The sequence below is a fragment of the Thunnus albacares genome, chromosome 21, assembly GCF_914725855.1.
Source record: "Thunnus albacares chromosome 21, fThuAlb1.1, whole genome shotgun sequence".
Taxonomy (NCBI): Eukaryota; Metazoa; Chordata; class Actinopteri; order Scombriformes; family Scombridae; genus Thunnus; species Thunnus albacares.
The window spans coordinates 8,300,851-8,323,851 of record NC_058126.1 but is presented as its reverse complement, the minus strand read 5'-3'; the positions used below and the strand labels follow the sequence as shown (position 1 = coordinate 8,323,851).

General features: G+C 39.2%; 1 protein-coding gene across 2 annotated transcripts in view; it reads left to right on the top strand.

Moving 5' to 3' along the window:
- Positions 1–23,001, top strand: part of LOC122972743 (RNA-binding Raly-like protein) — a 103,599-nt gene that overhangs the window by 16,703 nt on the left and 63,895 nt on the right. For both annotated transcript variants that reach the window (XM_044340057.1, XM_044340056.1), the window contains exon 2: positions 21,257–21,530. In XM_044340057.1, coding sequence (XP_044195992.1) covers positions 21,275–21,530 — 256 coding nt within the window. In that variant the 5' untranslated portion in view covers positions 21,257–21,274. The remainder of the gene's footprint in view (positions 1–21,256; positions 21,531–23,001) is intronic.

The window sequence follows — 23,001 nt, the reverse complement described above, 5'->3', positions numbered from 1 at the left end:
GATATTTGAACTAAACACCCAAACAAATACACCCTCCCTTCACGCCCCTTCAGAAGCTCCGCCCCCCAAGTTCATGGATGCACGTTGCCAAGGCAACGACCAAAAGAGAAATATGGCGGAATCAAGAGTGATGTGTCAGCTGTAGAGTCACTTCTGTTTCTTTCACACTTTATTGAAAAAAAATTGTCCCATGTGAGAACAACAGTCCATCCACACTCTTCTCCGCTCCGCGGCCTCCTCACTTCTCACTCGACCTGCGGACGGACGAACTGCCTTCACCAGACTGACTGACAGCAGGAATTTACTGAACCAAAATAGTTTGCATGTCGGCCACACAGGAAGAAATCAACAGTGTTTGTTTTTAATGATTAACTGATATGTTTAATAAGTATGACACATAAACAGCTGTATATTTGTGTGATTTAAACAGCTGCTTGCTCAGATTACGTTTCACTAAATGCAACAGAAACAGACTCAGAGCATAAAAAACATGGTGGGTCTCCATGAAACTGTCTTGGATAATAAAATGCAAGCATATCTGTACCATGAGAAAACACTTTCTATGTGAACGGCCTCTCTCCCACCATTCAGCGGGTCCTGGAGATGGGAGACTGTCATGTTCTCACACAGACAGCTGCTCTTGCTGATTGGCTGGTTTAGTTTTGCGTGGCTTGCTCTGAGCCACTGTGTTTACACGCCCATTGACAGAGCCAGTGCTGTGCATGATCACCATTTTTTTTTCAGCCCACTCACCGAAGGGACAACTAGTGGACCGTCAGGAGATATTTACTGAATTTGACAAAAAGTATGTTGGATTAGAATCACTGACTCTACCTTTAACTCGTCAGATATACTGAATGTAAGTTTTATTTTCTAAAATAAAGTTTTATCTAGGTGTATTATTTTGTAGTTCTAAAAGTAGTCAAATTCAAACAAAACATTGAGTCTAAAAATAGCTTGTAAAATTCCCATTATGTGTATATCTTTAATTGTAGAATGTAAACTCTGCCCCAAGTTGCTAAAAAACTCCAATTCCCCCAACAAACACAGTACATTATTATTAAACAAAACATTATTATAAAGATGACGCATTAGGAGCAGATAATGGTGAATAAAGTCTTAAAATCTCAAAGCAAAGCTGTCATATTTCCATTCTATTATCTTCTAAGATTATTAGTAAGCACGTCCTGAATAAAATACAATATCCCTTCACTCCAGGTGAGGACATTATAGGCTCCATTTACAATAATATATACTGTCATAAGGAATTATATCCTCGATATCTTTCACTGACCCATGGTCGGAGATATTGTATCTAAAAGGTTGTGAGTGCATCTCCAGTCCGATCTATAACTCGATTTGCAAACCATGCTTGTGCTCTACATAAAAAGCTTTTGTTCTGTTATATAACTTTCGATTTTTGACCCAATTTCGATTCCTATGCAGTATCACTCAGACAGACAGAATGAGTATTCATTGTATGTGTAGTGATGCATTCAGTCCTGATCAGAGATGGCAATTCTGCAACCCACATTTGTAACTACTGCAATACCTCATTTCCCCCAACAAACTGTCTCCAAAGCGAGGCAAAAATGCAAAACATTTTCAAGCAGTGCTGAATCATGCTGTCTCGTAAGAGGAATCAACACATTAAAAGCAACAGAAATACTCCATGTAAACTCTCAAGATGGATTTTCATGGCCTTGTTGTGCTTTCAAGTCTCATCTCCTGCTTTGAATCTGCGCTAGTGTCAAAGTAATGTGTCAGGATGTGTCATTGTCTTATCCAGGCAACACTTTTCAGAGGAATCTGTTAAGGGCTCCCTTTTTTGTGCATTGGCAGAGTGCTGCACACACACCATCAGGAGCCTGTTTATTTTTAGACAGCCTTGCGCTGATTGTATTTTGAGTGATTTAGTAAGTGTCGAGAAATTTGGAGAAACTTTGCAGGGTTTGAGACATCACCCTGGAAAGGTCAGCAGAAATTAGTGGAGTAGGACGGAAACTTAACCTTTCCCTGAGTTGACTGACAGAGAGACAGAAGTGGCTTGATTGCAGCCATTGTGTACTCTTGTGTTTGATGATAATTACACGCCCTGTTGTTTGCCCAGTGGCATAAATATTTCATGAGCTCCCAGATTTAGAAGGAGTGAAGGATTTTTCTGTCCTATAGCACAAAATAACTATAAGATATCTGTGTGGCGGTGTTGCAGTGGGTGTTATACAATCTTAATGACTTCCTCTGGTGATGGCATTTGTGGCTTTCTGCCCTGACTCTTGCAGGTGTCTTTGAATGCTGAGCCAGGAAACAGGCAGTGAAAGTGCTGTAGGATTACACAATCACGTCCCAAAAAACCACTGAAATCGCTATTTTGACCTCAGCAACCACAACCGCCTTTTAAAACAAGCCTGGACCAGCAAGTTCCACATGCTGTGACAAGTACAATTTTAATTGTCAAGTTGTGAGACATCAAAGCGATACTAAAATTCATATCATCAACCATTTTGGAAAAAGAATTGCAGTGTAAATTGACTTTATAAACATCATGCTTCCCAGTGTGGCAACATAAAATATCTCTACTTATCATGTTTTCCCAAAATATGTGTTCTGTTCTTGTAACTGTACCATTATAGCATGTGAGCACAGCACATTTTGCAGTACTTACCGTCACACTGAACTGCAGAGTGGCAGCAGCATCCCTGTCTGCTGCTCTGTGTTGTTCAAAGAGAATTCTTTACGCCAGCAAGATTTGTGTCTGCTATATACACCGCATAATAAACATGACCCAGCGGCACAAACGAGCACACTTCAGCACTTGTATTGATTACTGGCGGAGGGATAAAGAATATAGCATCTGGAGTCACAGTTGGGTTTTGATGAACATACCCCCTTTGGACACTAGCTGATAAATTCAGCTGAATATTAAGATTCATTCCTTTTCTGATGCACTGAACAGTACAATAGAAGCATCTTTTTAAAACATCCTTATAAACTCATGGTTTTATTGTCATAGATTGTAATTTAAAACCATTAAAATCTCTGTTCTCTGTTCACCTACTTTGTCTCACACTGAAGAAAATGTGATATAGAGCCAGTTTAGCAGAAACACAGCAAGGGAGCTGTAGTACAGTCATGACTCTTTAGGGCATAGCTTTCCATGTGCTTAATCACGAGTATTAACTTGAAATGTTCACAATGACCACGCTGATTGTTTTGTGCAACAATTCTGACCTTGTGAGCATGATGAAGTGGTTTAAATTGTAAGAAATTAAGAAAAAATAACAAAAAATACATGTTTTTTTTTACATTTGTGGGTCAAAAAGCATAAACCTCATAACTATCTTGTGTATCCTATATATATGACTTAGTTAAAAATGTTATTTTTGATTCCAATGAAATGCCACAACTCTTCAGAAAATGTTTCATGCAGAGTCTCTGCTGCCACAAGCCATGCCATGTGCTCACTGTGATTATTCAGACAAGCATTAGTATTTCAGACTGCAAATTATGTCACTTTTTCAGGTGATTCCTGATATTGTTGTGCAAATGATGTGTAAAAAGTGGGAACTACACTTTTTTTAACATGTTTACTGACAACATCTAAGTAATATATGCATTTAGTATCAGTGCTGTGATATTAAACTACATACAGTTTGAGAATTTGCTTATTGTGTACAGCTTCAATGTATGTGTTCCTGGTTTTAAATGCTCAAGCGTCACACATTTGGAACCTGGTTTTTCATCTGCCTGTACACATGATTATCATGTTCTCCACATTTCTGATTACTGTTTGCAGCCTAGGACAAATTTTAGTTTTTATCTGCTTTAAAGAAGAAAGGAACCTTGACATTGAGGCATAGAAAAAACTCAGACAACGAAGACTCTCACCTTTCAGTTTGAGCACCAACTGAGCATAATCCAAGCTTTACATTACAAGGCAAACACCATTATCCTCCAACTGAAAAGCTAAAACCAGGAACAGAAGCACGAATAACAGGAGCTGAAAGCCAACAGTTAACGTCAAACAAGGTCAACAGAAAAATCTGACCCAAAATACATCTATCTATCCTGTCTCTAACTGAAAACTTTCAGTTTTTGAAAAGTGTGAGACATACTGTAAGAGGCTTGTGGTGGTTTTTAAACCTGGCAGCAAACTAAGGCGATAAGGGCTGCATACTGTACGTTAACACCCGCAGAGCAGTATTGTCTATGTGGTTAAAGGGGACATATCAAGCACATTTCCAGGTCTATATTTTTATTCTGGGGCTCTACTTTGCATGATTTACAGCTTAAAAAAACCCTTAATTTTCTTATACTGGTCCTTTATGCAGCCCCTCAGTTCAGCTTCTGTCTGAAACAGGATGTTTTAGCTCCTCTGCAGACCTCTGGCAGCTCAGGAGGCTACGCCAACAAACATTCTTTACTCAAAATGGAAACTTCTTAAATACATGTTTGATCCAAAATATGCGAGTTGACAACATGGAACAACCTTAGCAACAACCTTAGTAACAAAAGCTAGTGAACGGACGACGTTTGTGGGCATGCGCGAACAATCTGATGTCATCACAAGGAGGACGAAATGGTAGCATCTCAAACAAAGTGTTCAGAGCAGGCTGAAGCCCTGGCTTTTGACTTTGAGGGAGCATTTTTACATATTTAACATAGATATCTAACATCATAAGAGTATAAAAATGACAGATAATCACGAAAAGCATGATATATCCTCTTTAATGTTTGTACAACCATGTCACTGCAGAGGGGAATGAAATCTATCATGTCCAGACTCAGTGCATCCATAAAGAATAATAAATCCATTTTCAAACATTACAATGAAAATAATTTAGAAAGAGAAGACAATCCGTTAAAGAGACCATATACTGTATGTCAAGCTGGAGGCTGAATGGGTGCTACAACAATAGTCTGCTGCTTACAGCTCTGTTACAACTCTAACAACTGCCATAAAATCAATACTTGGGCATTTTCCCAACTTGCCCACTGGCCTAGTGCCGGGAAACGGGACGTGACATGGAAAAGTGACATCACCTGCAGAGGACAACGACAGTGAGCAGGTGTCGTCCACTACATCCTCATCCAGCAGCAGTTGTGGGTCATGGCCTGCAAAGATAATAAATACTGAGGATTTCCCACCTGTCATCAGAGGAAACCATTTAAATGAAGGACACGATGTTTTCTGCTCCACATCAACAAATCCAGTGGATTGTTTCTGTTTGTTCTGACATCTTAACACCTGGATGACTGAGATGACTCTACACACAGCTGTTGGACTATCCCTGTCCAGCAGTGATAAATAACAGGCTGCTCGACCAACTAGTTTGTCAATGAAAAGCACCCTCTGCAATCTTTTTGTATGTATTTCATTGCGAAAAAAAATACTATCTAGTTATCCTTAGGAGTCTTGAAGATGTTTGTGTGGAGAAATGTGTATGTGTGAGCATTTACAGTGAACATATTTCGTGTCCTTCACCAGCAAGAGATTCACTTTGCTTGCACGTAGGAGACTCTCCAGGTCTTTGTGTAAAACTGAAACATTTTTAGAAGGTCATGGTACAGCACTTGACACGGACAGGCCTAAAGAAAATGTTCAAGTGAGTCCTCAGCTTGTGAAATCTGCAGAAATTTAAAAAAAAAACTGCATCTGTATTTGCTTGTTAGTTTTTCTTAACAAGCAGTCAGTACTAACTCATATTTTGCAGCCAAAAATTGGAGATCATTTAACAACCATCTGTAGGAACAGATTTGTTCATAAGAGATATGCACAAGTGATTTAAAGGGACTTGTCACATTCACCAGGTACAAATAAAACTCATGAATGGTCCAGACCTGTCATACCAGTCATGTAGAGTCTACCTTTCTAAAGAATTATAATGCCTTAATCTGAATCATCTAGAATAAGAGGGTTCAACAGTGTTTTTATTTTTGGCATGACAACTTATACAGTACAGTATTAGGGAATTTCTTTCTCTCTTTCTCTCTGACAGTGCCTTTATGCAGGTCTGTCCAGAGGAACATAGTCTGGTATAACACCTAACAGTGTAACATCACCTTCTGTATGATATTCTCTTAAGGCGTTGACTACCCACACTGTTAAATCTGTTACGTCAGCTGATTCCCGACAGCAGGATTTAATGCTTAGTGGTGTTAAGTTCTTCTTTTCACTCCCCAGTAACATTTTTGTGAGTGAAACTTTCCCACAGAGTGGAACAGGTAACCCTATATAGCAATTTGGGGGCAATTTGGGTGATTACAATAAAGATTAAATCTCATGGATGCAACCTTCTCATGGACAGGTGAGGGCATTTTGGAGGATTCACTGAAACAACTGATGCTGTTCTTGGGAGGACAGTGTCTTTAACTTCTAGTGGTTTCTAAAGATGTATAAAATTATGCACAAAACATCAAGAATATTTCCATGTGATGGAATGGTGCAGCCGTAAATAGTCTCGGGTTAAAATACTTCCCTCAGTGTAAAAATCATAGAGCTCAGATGAAGAGCTTAACCAAGCAGATACAGAATATGCTGTATGTCCGCCGGCGTGGAATAAGATGATTTATCAGCCTCAAAGCTACTTAAGGGGAAGCTGTTTGTGGACATGAAAACACTCTATCAGTGTCACCATGACATGAATTGTGTACAAAATGATTATCTATGGTTCATTGTGAACATTTCAGCTATTGTATACTGCATTAAGCCAATGGAAAGCTATTCCCTAAAGTGCCATCACTGATAAAATGGCCTATAGGCAGCACAATACAGCCAGTGTAGGTTTCTGTCTGTCAACATATTCGTTTTTTTTAGAGTAAGTAAAATTACACAGGTATACAAATTAGAAGTTATTCTGAAAGTGACATTGAATTCCTATCAAAGTATCTTCCTTCATATTCTTTTTCATCTCCCGTCTATTACACCCAAATACACCTACATCAATAAGCTCCCGGGTGAGTCATTAGAAGAAAGTCATTACGTGTCTTCTGCATACTGAATAATAGAGCTGGCGGTAGTCGTCTTTGTCATTAAAAATGTTATTAACCGAGATGCAACGTTACGAAGTGGATTCAGCAGGATACTCTAGATTCCCAGTGAAAACACTTTCATTCATTGCTGTGTTACATTCAGTCATCTCATAACCGAAACACAGACAACTAAATTGATCGAGCTGATGTTAGTAATGAGATTTGTACTTCAGACTTTCATAAAAAAAACTTGCAAATTGCTCCTCATAACTGACTTCTTTTGGAAGACTGTTTAAGTTTCCTAGGACGTAATGAATATCTGATGTGACCGCAATGTCAAAAAGACTAACAGACATAGATTAACAATAATAAGACATTTTTGTTTTAGAAATATAATTGTTACACTGCCTTTAAATACCAATCATTCTCTTTCCATTTTGTTCTGCTGGTAATAATCCTGCCACTATCTCAGGTAAGCAGGAATCGGATTTCCTTACTGTCACCATTGATAAAGTTAGATTTGTTGTACTGTGCATCCATGTTGCATACATCAAAATTTGACAAACTGCAGCCCCAGTTTTTTCTCAGCACTCATTAGAAAGCATCATATTTTTGTCACAGGAAAGGAAAAATCTCTCAGCTGCAGTGTGTGTGTGTGTGCGCTGTCACTGTCTTTTGAAATAACCACTGTGCTGCTGTCATGAGTGATAGACTTGAAAATGTATGTCATGTTGCCAAGGACGTCTGATGACTAACTTGGAAGACAGACAACCACAGAACACATTGCAAGTCACTGAGCGATGGAAGAAAACGCTGCGGTTCAAAACGACGGAGTGAACAAATAACATACAGAAAATCCCATACTAATGGCTGATTTTTGGCCAATTATCTATATGATTATTAGCTGAAATATATATTATATAATAAAATATATTATTTTTAATTTGCCAATGTTAATGTGTAGACTGGTTACTTAAAGCTGCTATAATAAATAAGTTATGTGAAAGGGGTCGCTCTTAACAGAGATTTATCACCCGACTCTGCTGTTCCCTTCAGCTTTCAGCTAATTGTTTTGGTTTTATGGCCCGCGACTGAATTGTTTTGGTTCACACTCATTGCTCTCATCGACTTCATTTTTCAGCGAAAAAGCTCCCAGCTACCCACCCAACACCAAACGCCAGACAGACTAAATTAGAGATTATAGTTTGTGAACAAAGTAAAGTATTTAGTCGCTAAAAAGCCAGATATTTTCTGGTGGAGACCAAAACAGAATTAAAGGGAGAGTGAATATTGGATTAACATTTGTCAGATGGCCAGAAACACAAATACAAATGAATGCTAGTGTTGCGTCATGTCTGCTAGATGTTTAAGCAGCTGCTTGCCAAAGTAAAAAAAAAAATCAATTCATGCAGGTTTAATCTACCTGTCTAATTTTCTCTTAACCCTTTGTTTGGGACACTAAACAATGCTAAGTTATTAATATTTTTCTGAAGCCACTTACATCAAAAAACTTTGATCTACGTTTTCATAAATTTCATTTCTAAGGCAAAGAATGGGCTTTTAAGACAATAACATTGCCTGTATTGCCAATATCCCACAGTCTAAGCATTAGCTCACAGTGCATTACACACTATATGTGACAAACCAGAAACTCTGCAGTCAGTCGCAGCTGTTGGTATATAATGTGGAGGCTCAGGGAGGGGTGCAGTGCAGTAGGTATCGGTAGTGATTTAGCGTGAGAAGGAGCAGAGGTGATGGAGAGAAAAACATCAGGCCTGTCTGTGCGTACCTCCGAGCTCCTCGGAGAGATGTGAGGCAGTAAACACTAAGCTGCCTGCAGCTCTGTCATATTATTGGGTTAGCCATGAAGGGAACCCAGGCTTAATCCTCTTCAACTCTGCAAGGCAAAGCAGGGAATCAGTGCGCTGTGATTATCACATGACAGTGTTTATAGTTTTATTAAAGTAAATCCATAACTTTGCAACGAGGCAAATAACAGCATATGATAAGTGAGAATTTGATTTTTAGATGATTCATTTTGCGGTGATTACAGGATTGTAAAATGTTGCTTTCAAGAGGCGAAAGAGAGAATCCACAAGGGAAGCTTATTATTGTGTAATACTTGTTATTACTCCGCCAGCATGACAAATTAACAGGATTCACTCTTCCATGACAAAGCGGTTTATCTATGTATTTTAAACTCCCTGGGGCTGGTGTGGCGAGGCAAAACGCCCCGTCTGTCATCCATTTCCCCCACGATTCTTTGATCATTTTGTGACCTCTCTGCACTCCTCTTCCGCCATCCTCCGCCACTGAGGTTTATTCACATGATGATTCAGCCGGCACTCTATCAGCATTAATAATAAAATCTGACAGATATTGTATAAGGCAGAGCATGAGGTGTCACTCATGGCAACAAACAAGTGAGGAAATGGATAATACGATAAGGCTTGAGAGGGAGACAGAGAGGAGGATCAAAGGTTTAGCAGTTCACTTCTATCTTAAGGTATTTTAGTATTTTACAGATATAGAGTCCCTAATCTTCATGGATAAGATTTTATTTTGCACAAATCAATTTTTTTTTTTTATCATTTACACATATTTTTTGGGAAGAGTCATCTTAAGTAATCTTTATTCAGAATGTAGGACATGGAGATAGATTAAATTTTGGGAATGAGAACTATTTGTCACACCAACACGTGACAGTTGTCTAAGTGCGGCTAAAAAACAGCCCCGATGGTGTTTCCATTTAAAGGTGGCCCCATCACCCTCAAAGCAACGTTCCCGTCATAGGAACTTATGCCATTTTTGTTGGCCATTTGAGTGTTTGAGTTCATGGATTGCTCTTAAGAGGATCTAAGTGTTGATCCGCAGCTAGTATGTTATTATGTGGTCTGACTTTTGCGCAGTGCTTTAAAGCTTACATGTCATCCGGTGTAGCTCTAAAAGGAAATGAAGGGTTTCATTCAGGTCAAGAGCTTGAAATGCATTTTTCTGATGTTCGGTTTCTTCCTGACAGTTATTATTTCTAAAACCAGTATGATTCTATTGTCAGATATGATGTTTAAAACCTTTTAAAGCAACTTCTGTGCCTTTTGTGATAGCAGTCATTCCAAAAGAGTAGGTGACACCTTTTTTCAGATGATTGATGTCTCATTTTGAAATGAAACCCTTCAGATGCATATGATAATCCACTGAGTTGGTATTTTTTTCTTATGTCTATTTTTAAAAAAGTGTTTGTTTTGCCTCATGCGGTGAAGTTTTGCAAGCTTGTGTAGTGTTATGCATAAAACCATATTCTGTGTGCGTTTATTACTCCAAAAGGAGAAGAAGTGTCGAGGGCAGCAGACAGACTCCATAAGCCTCTTCTGCTTCACTAAAGACAGCATGTGCTGTCAAACTGTCAAAACTTATACTTCAAGGATTGTGATCGGTCCACCGTGTGAGCTTCTCCATCGCTTTAATATCTGCAATATTTGTGTACAAGTGTGTGTGTGACCGACTTCATGTATCTGTGTTCTGTGTGAGTGACTATACATGTGTATATTTGTCTCTGTCTGTGTGTGTGTGTGCATGTCTGCTTATGCAGATGTCCTTATGTTTATATATTTTATGAGTATGTCTCCATTTGTGTATGTATGGATGTTTGTGTGTGTAGATTCATATGTCTTCCTCGACACTCATCCATTTTACTGAAGTCTGCAGCTCTCATTCAGCGTGTCAGTAGACCTGATAAATGGAAATATGCTAGGGCAAGAAGAAAAAAAACAAAAAAAACTGCTACACTTCATGAAGCACGATGACGGCTTCATTGCCCAAGGAGGCCCTTGAGGGTTCCCTTGGGTTCCAACTAGCTAGCGATTTAAAACTCTGTAACTGTGCCTTGCAATTACTGGTTTGGAGTAAATGAGCTGTGGTTTGACTAGTTAAGAATAGGTGGAATTAGCACCAATTACTACCTGCTGCAATTGTGATAGCACATGTGTAAGAGACACACAAAGAAAGAGGAAGAGATAGATATCAGCCCTTTAATCAACCGTATCTTATCGTGTTTCTGCAGATCTTCAAATTCTGAATTATTTAGACATAAAGTGAGCTCTGTAAAGAGTAAAGCTGTCAGCAAACATTGAGACTGTTTTAATTTTACTTTACTGTTATACCACGAACACTGTGCAATTAAAGGGAAATGAAATGAGGGGGCGTGATGAAGTGTCTATTTACAGACAGAGAGGGCGGAAGCCATTTTTAATGGAGGCACCACATGCAGCCAGCCAATTAAATAAAGCTGTTGAACATTCAATTTCCATCTAAGTTTCTGTTTCAATCTTTTTTAGTTTTAACCTTCTTCTGCATGACTCTACTGTACAAATGCAACGACTCGCTTTGGATTCGGTGAGAATATGTGTCATGATCTCAGTAGTAACAGTTTTATGGCTCTTCAGGGACTCCTGGGTTATTGAAATCTAGCTCTTAAATGCAGGGCTGCTAAGTCTCCTTTGATTTTTGGGAACTATGCCCTTCACTACAAGAGGTCCTTCACTACAAGAGACTACTTTGATATGCACATTTTAAACTAAGAGAAATCAATTGAATTGAACAGCTAGTGAGCTCTGCTTTTGTCTCAAATTCATTCATGTCTGCAAAAAATTTTTTACACATACCTGTTCTGTCTATGACTCAGATCCATAAAGCTTAAGAGGGGGTCAAGCAGGGGCATTGATTATTCTTGGGTTATGGAAAGCAAACCATAAATATACAAACACTCCCACAATGTCTGACCTTCTTCACCTGCTGTATTATGTATGTTTCTGCAAACTGGGTCATATTTATTATCTTTGTCTGCATGTTTTTGAATAGGATAGAGGGAGCGGGGTTATAACTGTAATGAAAGCTGCATAAACCTTTCCACTCAGAGGACATGTGTGTTCATTAAATGTATAATCCTTGAGATTTCCTTTGTATGAAACCCCATTTATGACACCATTTATGGCAAGTATTTCATTTCAGCATCAGCCATTCAATGTATAGTATTTGCATTCAGTAAATACCTCTCCATATGGTTGTTTTCATTGTATGTCTGATTCGAATGTGTATCCACTCACAAGGCACTCACAGATAATTACAGATACAAACACATGCATGTGCTGGATTTTGTATGGAAGACAAAAGATGTTTTATGCACACATTGCACAACATTCAGAAGACAATGGGCCTAATGCAAGGAACACTTGAATGGAAATATTTCTTCTTAATTAGCACCTATAAGTGATACAAAAACTTTCACCAGTTTTCTTATATTTAGAGTTTTCTCTTAGGTATCAAGAAAATGCATAAGTTTGAGTTTGCTGTAAATACAAATACAGTACTTGAGTTGTTCTTCTTCTGTTGTATTGTATCGCTCAAAGTATGTTTTGCTGCCCCCAGTGGTCGGTGCATGTGTAATTTCAAACAGAGGTCTTGGAAAATGCACTTGCTGTCGCCGAATTTACCAAGGCTGAAATCTTATTAAAAAAATAAATGCATAGCCATTAAAATCACAGAGGGTTTCAATGTCTCTACCAAAGATCTGCACAATTTAGAGGATTGTATTGGCTGTGCCCGGCCATTAAATGTTCAAATAACAAGTAAAGTAATTTGGTAGTGAGTTCTTTCTGCATCTTTAAGACAAAGGATACTGCCAATGTCAATTTGTAGGGAAATATCGATTAACCAAGTGCAGAAAGAGAAATTGTAGAAAGTCCTTACGTTAGCAAGTCAATTTCTGTCAAGTTGTAACATCCAAGGCCATTTTTCTCCAAACAATTTCTTGAAATCGCTGTGATGCACAAGACAGCAAAGAGGTAAGATAGATCTACTGTAAACCCTACAACAACTGGAATAGGCCTCCAGGATCACCAGTAATTCCCCAATTTACCTTAATGTCTTGCCTCAACCTTTAATGGCGTATTCATTTGACTGATTGGTTCTCTGGCAGTTGTAATTACCAAATGTCTTCAGCCAGTGGCTTTGTATTTCACACAAGCGAGGGACAGACTTTGTCTCAATTAGCTTTCGGTTTTATCTCCTCTCCCTTTCTCTACACCTCACACCTCAGTGGTGCTGACAAGAATGTTTGTACCTGCTATACACAGCAGCACTATCAGTTCAATCCTTGGCATGACTTTGAAGATAAGTCACCGAACCATGAAGAAGCTTTTGAAGTGTTGGGGATTCTTTGAAGTTTGCGATGCAAGGTTGTTGTTTTTTTTTTTCTTTTTTCTTTTTTTTCTTTGTCGATGTGTTACACAAAGTTTCTGATATGCAGATATTACCTTTGAACATTTAGTCTGGCAATAAGACAGAAGAGCAGTCACAGACGTAAACATAACATGATGGAGATTTGTATTATCGAAGTCCGTCTGAGGGGTGTTTCAAACTGATGTCCTGAGCATATGTATCATATAGGTTCCTTCACACAGAACTGTCAATTTTCAGTGATTAGTATCTCCTTCTTTTAAAATACCACAGGAAAGAGACCTTTGTGGATACTTTTCTCATATTATCTCTACTCATGTTCACATATTGCAGTTTTATAAGTTTTGCCAACAAGTGGTTCAAGACACTCCAATTGCATAAGATAACTTACCCCGGGCCCTAAGTGGCAACAGTTCTGAGATGTTTATTCCTGTCATGTTTGGAGCCATGAATGACTAGAATAAACTTCTCATCCATTTTGCACTTGGCAGGCAAAATGATTATGAATAAAAATGAAACTGACATTGGAAACAGTGAAGCAGGAAAACCTGCCCATTGAAGCCTGATGGCCACATAAAAGAGAGCCATGGCCAAATTTTCTCGGCCAATTCTGCACGATGTAGGCCGAGTTTCCCTGGCTGCTTACCTCTATATAAAATTAATGAATTTCCGGTGACTTGATTGTTTGTGTCGCTTGCGGTGTAAACGTATGGTCGGGGCAGCTGCAGCTCACAGCATACAAAGAGCTTGACTTTGCCTCTAATTGTGTCGAAGTCACAGCGCCCTGCTACACCACCAGCAGAAATATGTACACTTATAAACCCGATGACAGGCATGCATCTTCTCATTAACCAGTTTCAGTGGCAGGCGGTGCTACAGGGAAGGGCAGCTGCTGCTGAACCAGGCCTCTGGTGACACATAGGTCATGGCAAGGCTGCAGATGGCTAACCAGTCCCTCTGTGCAACGCCACCAGAGAAAAGGCAATGCCAAATACATCCTCCCAGTAACCTCTTGGAATGTGACTCAGCAGGAGCAGAGCACACAGCATTCATAAGTGTAACCCACAATAAGAGTAAAGTGCATAAAATTAGCTTATTTTGATTACATGATACAGATAACATCCCTGCTTTTCTGCATAGTAATTCCATAAACGAAACCTGTGAATTTTGAGGTCATTTAAATTCCACTGAGCTGTTGCCAAGCCTTTGAAGCCAAAAAATTGCCTGTCATCCTCTTACAATAGCACAGTGCGGCTCACAGGGGTGCCCATAAATAAGATATATCCTTCTGCGAACTGTTAATTGGAAGGAGCTGAGAACAAGATTAAATGAAATGTCCCCTACTCTGACAAAACATACTGCTGTTTGGCCACATGACTGTTGCAGATACTGAAGCCTGTGCTGCAGTTTGTGTTTTCATTACAGTCAAACACTTTCTAAAGCATAGATTAATGCTCCTAATGAAGAGTTGGGACTTTGTTTTACCTCTCCTGCAGAGTAGATGTTAACAAATGCTAATTTGCCCCCATTAAAAATTTGTCCCAGCTGCAGCTGCAACTTGGAGCGCTAATGATGACACATCCAGATTTAATGAGGAAAGCAGAACGGTCAATGGCCAAATACCTACAATATAAGACCCTTACAACATCACAGCATGTTTGACACTTTTCTTTGTATGTTATTTTACGTTTTCATTAGTTTTATTGTCACTTTCGATTGATTTCGATGTACAAAATAGCCATTGTATGCAAGTGGACAATTACCAACAGCAGTGTCCCACCAGTTTTACTGTGACTCAATTATTTTGACCTTTAATTGAAACACTATGTGTTCCTACAGTAGGCCTGAAGGAAGTGACAAATCATTAAGTGTTGGGACAGTGTTTGCTCAGGAGCAGAGAGTGGGTCATCCACTAATCACAGGGTTGGCGGTTTGATCCCCAACTCCACATTTCAAAGTGTCCTTGTGCAAGACACTGAACCCCAAATTGTTCCCAATGGTTAGGCCAGCACCTTGCATGGGTGCCATGGGTGTGTGATTGTATATGTGAATGAGCAGCAAATTGCAAAGCACTTTGGATAAAAGTGCTATATAAATGCAGCTATTTACCATTTTCCATTTACAAATCATTAAGTGCAAGTGAAATACAGTCTTTCTCAAGGTGTGTCCAGAGAAAGCTCACCAACATATTTTTTTTGTAAGTGGACATCACAGACCACTGGAGCTGGTAGTGTGCTTTATGCTGACTTATACACATTTCTGGGTATTGAATTTTAAATGTCTTTAGGTCCCACCAACATGCAAAGTTTGCAAGTGTAGTTAAACTGTGGTTATTGCAGTTATAATTTTAGTTAGACTGACAGTTATAGTGATACTGCTGGTATCAGCTGCCCTGTATGACTGTGTCTTAAAGCTGTATATAATATATAGTAGAGGTCATACAGTGGGTCTAGATATAATAACATATATTTCCTCAGTCTCTGGCATAAGACAGGGCTGCAGCCCTCAAGTAAAAATAAACTGTAGCAGAGCTTTTTGTGTCTGCATTTCTCTAAAAAAAGTGAAGTGTGAAAGTCAATGCAATAAGCATGAATGTTTAAAGAATGGTGTGTACCCTTCACCACATCTCAGAGAAAATAAAATGCATTCAAAATATCTGATAAGTGCATAAAACATGATACATTGCTACAGTATCCAGTATATGACATATTTAGACCCAGCACCACCTGACTTTGAGTATGCTTCCACTTTTGCATTGCTACTAGTAGGAAAGTGAAGGATTGCAACTCTTTTCCGACCCTGCTTAAATTGTCGTGTTGATTTTACCCTAAAAAAAGAGATGTGCCTGATATGCTCATAAACACTCTCATTGTATTTGAGAAACAAATGTTATTTGTCTGTTTGCCCATTATGAGGAGATAGGAATATCCCGCCACACTGTGGAGAGAAAGCTTTTAAATATCCTGTTGAGCTATGTTCCATAGTAGAAAGGAAGCTTTCAAAACAATCATGCGGAGTGGGTTTTATATCATAAAACACCCTGGTGCTATCCTTAGCAATCAAATTGGATTAAGAGCAGACAGAGATTGATCTATTCTGTGCTCTACAGCTCACTGTGTTTGACCAGATTAGTTTCAACTCTGTGCGGCTGTATACTACCGTAGGAAAAAATGAAATCTTGTCATTGCAGTTGAAGTGTTCCCCTGTCCATCACAAACAGTGGACTCCCCCAGGACAATAACAAATTCCACTCGTATATCATCCCATGCCTGCCATGCCCCAGCACACAGGAGTCTCTCCCATCGCATATTACCAATTTCCCTGCTGCAGGTGAATGAGGGCCAACTGAGAAATGGCTCCATTTGCATCTTAGCTAATTGTATTGTTGCTCCAGGCTTTCTAAAAGTCAATGAATTTTCTGAGAACAGAGTTCACGAGGAATAGAAAACGGTGGGAGTTGCAAGGCATATAACCACTATTTGTAGTGAAATGAGCTTTGCTGCAGGGATGAGGAAAAGGCCCTGCTGAGAAAGGCTGTGGTATTGAAGTCAGATAAGATGTATGAGCTTCATCTCCCAAGATCATAAATATAGTAAACCATCCCAGTTTTAAAAAAATACTCTGTAAAGTATACTTATTTTTTTTAAACTCACTTTTAATGTATTTAAAAGTTGTATGCTTAAGTGTCATAAATGGTTTAGCTTATGATACATCAAGAAGACCCTAAACTCTCATCCCTGAATATGAAGACTTCATATTTGAGATATTTTCACCTTTTGGAATATTTTCCTACCAATTTACAAAAATGTTATATATTGCATCTTAATTGTCATTTTTAATTAAATATTTCTTAAGGACATATTGCTACTACTGGCCAAGCGATGTTATGATAATCAACAGAGGTTTTTTTATGCTAGTTTGAATGCTAACTTTAAATATTATGATATAACCTAAGCTAAAAGTATAGTACTAGATTATTTTGTCACTTGGGGTGCAGCAAAAAAAGCTGTAAAAACGGTTTTGACATATTAACAGCTTATAAAGTTGATATGGCTAACGTGTTAGCAAACAATTGCCTATTTACACATCCGGAAACATGGAGAAACATAAGCATTCATTTGGAGTCATGTTTCCGACCACATGACGAATGTAAGTCCATAATTCACTTTCCTTAAAGCTCTTTTGCTCTATTTTGACCATTGCTGATGGATATATTCGGCTCTTTACTTGCTAAATGCTCCACTATGTTCACCAGCTTGTCGCTAACCTTGTCTGTCTGCCATTTGGTGCTGGGGGAGATTGAGGCGATGTTGTTATCTGATTCTGCAAAAATGTATGTGGAACATGGTTATCAACAAGGTTTCAAATGCCAAAACAGCCTCAGTTCCATTGCTGAGGCTTGCAGACAAAAGCACACAATCCTTGATGTCTCCTCACACTATAAATCTAAAACACACTGATTGATAACTTTCTCCATATAACCATTGTAAAGAAAAAAATGACCCACCAGTAATGACTTGTTATAGTCATAAGTAGTGATGTTGTGTAAATGTCCCACTGAAATTCATTTTGCATTTACAGTGCTTCAAGCACCCTTGGCTGGCAAAATTACAGTTGTTCCTCTTTCTTTTATAGACCCTCTTCGCTGTAGCTGTCTACTTACAGAGTCGAATTCCAGCCTGACACTGAGTGCTTTGACTCATAAAGCCAAAGGGCAGCAACTGATTGAAAACGTGAGAAAAATTAGGTTTATCTTCCTTTATCTTGAAGACTAAACTAATTATTCAGGAGACAGAGTAATAAAGTGGAATGCACTATATGGCATTTAATTGCTTTAATGCTATTGTCTTGTTGATATTGAACTGAATTTCCACGACTGTTCTTTTCTTTAGTCTTTTAAAATCAGACAAAAGGGTCCTTACTGTATGCAATTTGTTGTTATAGAGAAGAATATGTTCAGCCTATGACCATAGCCTTTACAAAAGTGCACAAATATATGGCTGGATGTACCGCAGAGAGCTCTGCATCCTACAATACAAATAGAGGCATTGATTTACAAATAGAGGGGATTTTTTTCTCAGTTGTTACTATTGCTTTCACAGGCAGAGACACATTTTAAGACAAGATATAAATGGAATGAATCCATGAGACAATTATTCAACCTCTGCAGTACATGGCAGCAACCCCATTGGAAAAGGTGTATAAGGCTACCTTTCTGTGTTCTGTTTCACTGAGCAGCGTCTCCAGCCTTACCTCAGCCCGTCAAGCTGCCTTGGCAACAATCAGAGCAGAGTGGCTGAGGCATGGCGAAGAGAAATGTACAGTGGTAGAGTGGTAGGAAATTACAAAAGGAATCAATTCAATGAGTTCCCTCCCTCCATGAAAAAATGTCTATAAATCAGGCAGGTGGCCAGACCCAAACAACAACCTTTTAAGAGCCTGTCTACCGAGGCACAATGCATTACATAGCAAAGTAGAACTCAGTAATATGGCTACTTCTTCACTTAATCCTCTCTCTATCCGAAAAATAGAAGTGCTGTCAATCACATGACCTTGGTGTTTTTTTCCGCTGACCTTATCCATATTAGATTGATATTGGCATTAAACTGGGATGCTTTTTTCTACCATATTAGAGGCAAAGTAGGCCAGGATTTTCTATAATGCCAGAACAGCAAAGTGTTTCATTCCAAAAGGAGACATCCACCTTTTGAAAAATGTGACACCTATCTGACACGACCACGCTGGCATGAAAGTGAAAATGAAGACTTATCTGTCTTCTGCTCTTTACTGACAAAAAGGCAGCACTGTAGAAGCTGTAATCATTTTTTAAAAGCGGGCTTTGAACACCAGGTCATCATTTTTCCTCTAAAAGCAGTTTGCTGACTGCGTTTCTGGGATGACGTTTTTCTTTGTGCTTTTGTGATAACAAATGTCAAGTCCTCTGAACAGCCATTTTGCCAATTAGACTCCCGGTGCCTATCAATTCCTATGTTGTTGTCTTCCCATGTTTCTCCTCATGACGCTATCACCTCATAGGATGAGAAGCTTAATGGAGGTTGTAAATAAACTAAACGGCAAGGTCAGCAGGAAAACCACTGATGGAATAAATTAGTGTCCTGCTCTAAAGAAAACAACAGAGGAGACAACATGAAATATAACAGTAAGGCGCTGTAAAAGGGCTCCGTGACCGTTTCCCACTCCTGATTTATCTGTTGAGAGAGGCAATCTAACGCTTCTCCACTGATTTGTCATGTTTTCCTGTGCCCTGTCCATGTACATCAATATGGGAAGGGTGTTAGCTTGTGGGTTTAAACTAACGTTAGGTGGTCATAGTGGAGCTCATTTGAGTTAGGACATGTATGTGTGTGTCTGTGCCACATTAATTTTCAGTGTCTGCCGCTGATAAATGTCAAGGCCACTTGAGAGATGGCGACCAGCAGTTTATTCCCACACACACACACCCACACACAGAAACAACACACACCGATGCACCACTGTAAACAGAGAGCCCGTAGGAACCATGAATCGTCATGCACCCATAGTTGGTATTGAATAGTCATGGGAAAACGAATAGAATTAGACTGTAGGTGAAGTAATGCTAAGAAAATGTGCTGCCAAGTGAAATGATATGTGTTTATCCACCAATGAGCAACTGAATGTCTAGTATGATCTCAGTCTCAGGTGTAACGGATGCCTGACAGAGAATCTTTCCGCTGTAAATCACATGCCTGCTCTCGAATTTCCCGGTTGACTGGACAGTCTCTTCCGTCGTCTACCGTAGGTACAGTGCAAGCGACCTTACAGCGGAATTTAACCATCACTCATTGGCGAATTACACGCTGTTTCTGAGATTTTTTGACATAATCACATGCCATGCTATAATTAGCTGAACAAACCCATTATAGGATAGCACTTGACAATAAAACTACATGATGTAATTGGGGAGATACTGAAGCCGCACTGTGTCAAGTCAAAGTGACTGAGCTGTAAGGATCTGCAGTAGAAAATTAAGTTGGAAAAAAGAGAAAAAAAAAAAAAAAAAAAAGACTGCCAGTGAGAAAATGTGTGTGCGCATTTGTGTGTGTCTCTGCGTGTGCGTGCGTGTGATATTCCAACAACATCAGTGTTACCTTGGTTACTAATCCTATTTAGTGAGGATTGGATCCATTATTCAGGTCCTTCGTCTCAAAGCTGAATAGTTGTTATCGCCGTATGTCAGGGATGGAGACTCGGAGGAAGCAAATATTGAATATTCAATGTTTTCTTCACATTATTTCACAGTATTTAATGCACTAAATGTAATCCATTTTGGAATATAAACTGTAATGAAAACCTGGATTTCTACAGCTATAATAATGAAATAATGTGTGCATTAGAAAGAGGATCAATGGAAGAACAACTAAATATAAATGAAATATATAGCTTGAATTTTTCAATAGTGCATCCTTGTTTCTAGGGCAGATAATGCTACCATAATCCTGCAGTTGATCATCTTTCAGCTAACGTTCATTCAGGTTATGAAAAGGTTACTTAGAAATAATTGCAGTGGAGGCCTACAAAAGCTGAGGCTAATGTACGTGATAACTTGACAACAGAAAAAAAGTCTGAATAAAACTGTAACATGAATTACAGCCGAGGCATTCTGTGATCAGTGAAACGGCACACAAAGCATTAGGGATGCAACAATATGGGTATTGAGATAGCAAAGCGTTCCCACTGACAACTACTGTATTTGGTTTCTCACAAAGCGGAGAAAACTGCTGCAACACTCACATGCAGTTCTCCCACTCAGCCATCCAGCATTTCAACCATGCAAAAATGTGTCTTAGGTAAGCAGTTGACTGGCCAGTGACCTTGTAGATGACTAAACCTTTAAACCTTACACATTAATCAAGTGTGTAATCCAAATTTCAATTGACTGATTTAGATTCCAAGAGCAAATTCAAGTACTAACCCTGTCTTTTCTTTAGGAGCAGAATTAGCTGGAGTTGGCCTTTCCAAAACCTCTAAAGCCCTGTCCCTCCCCTCCCCCCCTCTGTCTGTGTCCCAGGAGGGCAACTGGAGGAGAATGACTGGTAAAACCCAGACCAGCAACGTGACCAACAAGAATGACCCACGTTCCCTCAACTCCAGAGTCTTTATCGGCAACCTCAACACAGCAATCGTCAAGAAGACTGACATAGAGGTCATCTTTGCCAAGTACGGCAAGATAGTGGGTTGCTCCGTGCACAAGGGTTACGCCTTCGTACAGTACATGAATGAGAGGAATGCCCGAGCGGCTGTGGCGGGAGAAAACGCTCGTATCATCGCTGGACAGCCTCTTGGTGAGTCTTCTTTGCTTTGTCTTCTGACAAAGAAATTTCTGTAATTGCTCGCATTGCGATCCCACTAAGAACATGTGAGGAGGCAGATACAGTCTACAGCACAAAAAAAAACTTTCCCCTTGAAATACAGAATGTTTCGTCAAAGCCTGTTCTTTGCTAGAGGAATGGATTGTCTCTCTCGGGAACAGAAAACGCCTCGGGCATCTCTCCGATTTTTAGTTTAGAACCTCCCTTGGCTCCTAAATGTTGAAGTGTCTGTGTTTGTTGTCACGCTGTTTTGGAGAAAATCCCTCCTGAATTTGTTAACTGATCCACGAGTGAATGTAAGCACAGCTTGATTTTAACATTTACTAGGCAGCAACTTGCAAAAAGTATGTCAAAGTTCTTGTGACACACCACTTAGAGCAGAGCAGAATATGTTAAGTGGCAGGGGATGCAGCTACAATATGCTGTGCAAGCATCGATTTTGTACTGTGCGTATGCTTTGTAATGGGTTGTTTTTTATGGATTCTGACTGTGAGATGTTTTTTTTTATTCACATTTGTTTTGCTCATTGCTGCAAGGCAAAATATTTGGAATATTTTAGAAGACGGTACCTGCCTGGACAATTTGAAGAAATTGGGAGGTTTCTGTGGCTGACTTTACCTCCAAAAGCATTCAAGTTTGTCCTGTATGATTTGTCCTGAACATTTAGGTTTGAATACACAATTAGTTTTGTCTGTGAATGGTCTCATCTTGGGCTTTATCTTTTTCAAACTTCTTTGTGAAGCCGGGGGGTGAATTTAAAAGATACAACAAAGCACATTCCTAGACACTACTGCTTTAGAAAATAATTCTAAAATTATCACGACTGGATAATATTGCATATAGGCACGAGACCTATTGATTAAAGTCTGCACCATGTTAGGTGTTTCAACTAAGAGACATGGGGTTCAGAGTGTAATAAGTGCAAATATCACTGGGTTTTTGTATAAGACAGTTAGAAAATATATATATAATATATAATAGTAATATATTGCTATGAGATGATCAAAGAGAGCAGTGCATGATGGAGGTTCAGTCAGGAACTGGCAGGGATTATTAATTAGTTATAAGTTAATTGTAGCATCAAGGCTCTGACCTCATCACTCCCCACAAGTATACAGCAAGCTCCACACAGCAGGGATTGGGGAGTGACAATAATATCTTGTCCCCTATTGGAACATAGACTCAAGGCCTACATGTGGACACTGGGGTGGAGGTGCAGCTGACATGCCACATGTTTGGTGTTTCAACCAGGGCACATCGGGTCCAGAGAGTAAAGAGTGCAGATATCACTGGGTGTCAGTATGCTACAGAATGAAAAAACATAAGTATGAAATGCTCAAAGACAGAAGTGCAGGATGGAAGTTCAGTCAGGATTATTATGATTATAATGTAGAGTTGATATTTGGCATCTAGGCTCGTCATTCCCTACAAGGATACAACAAGC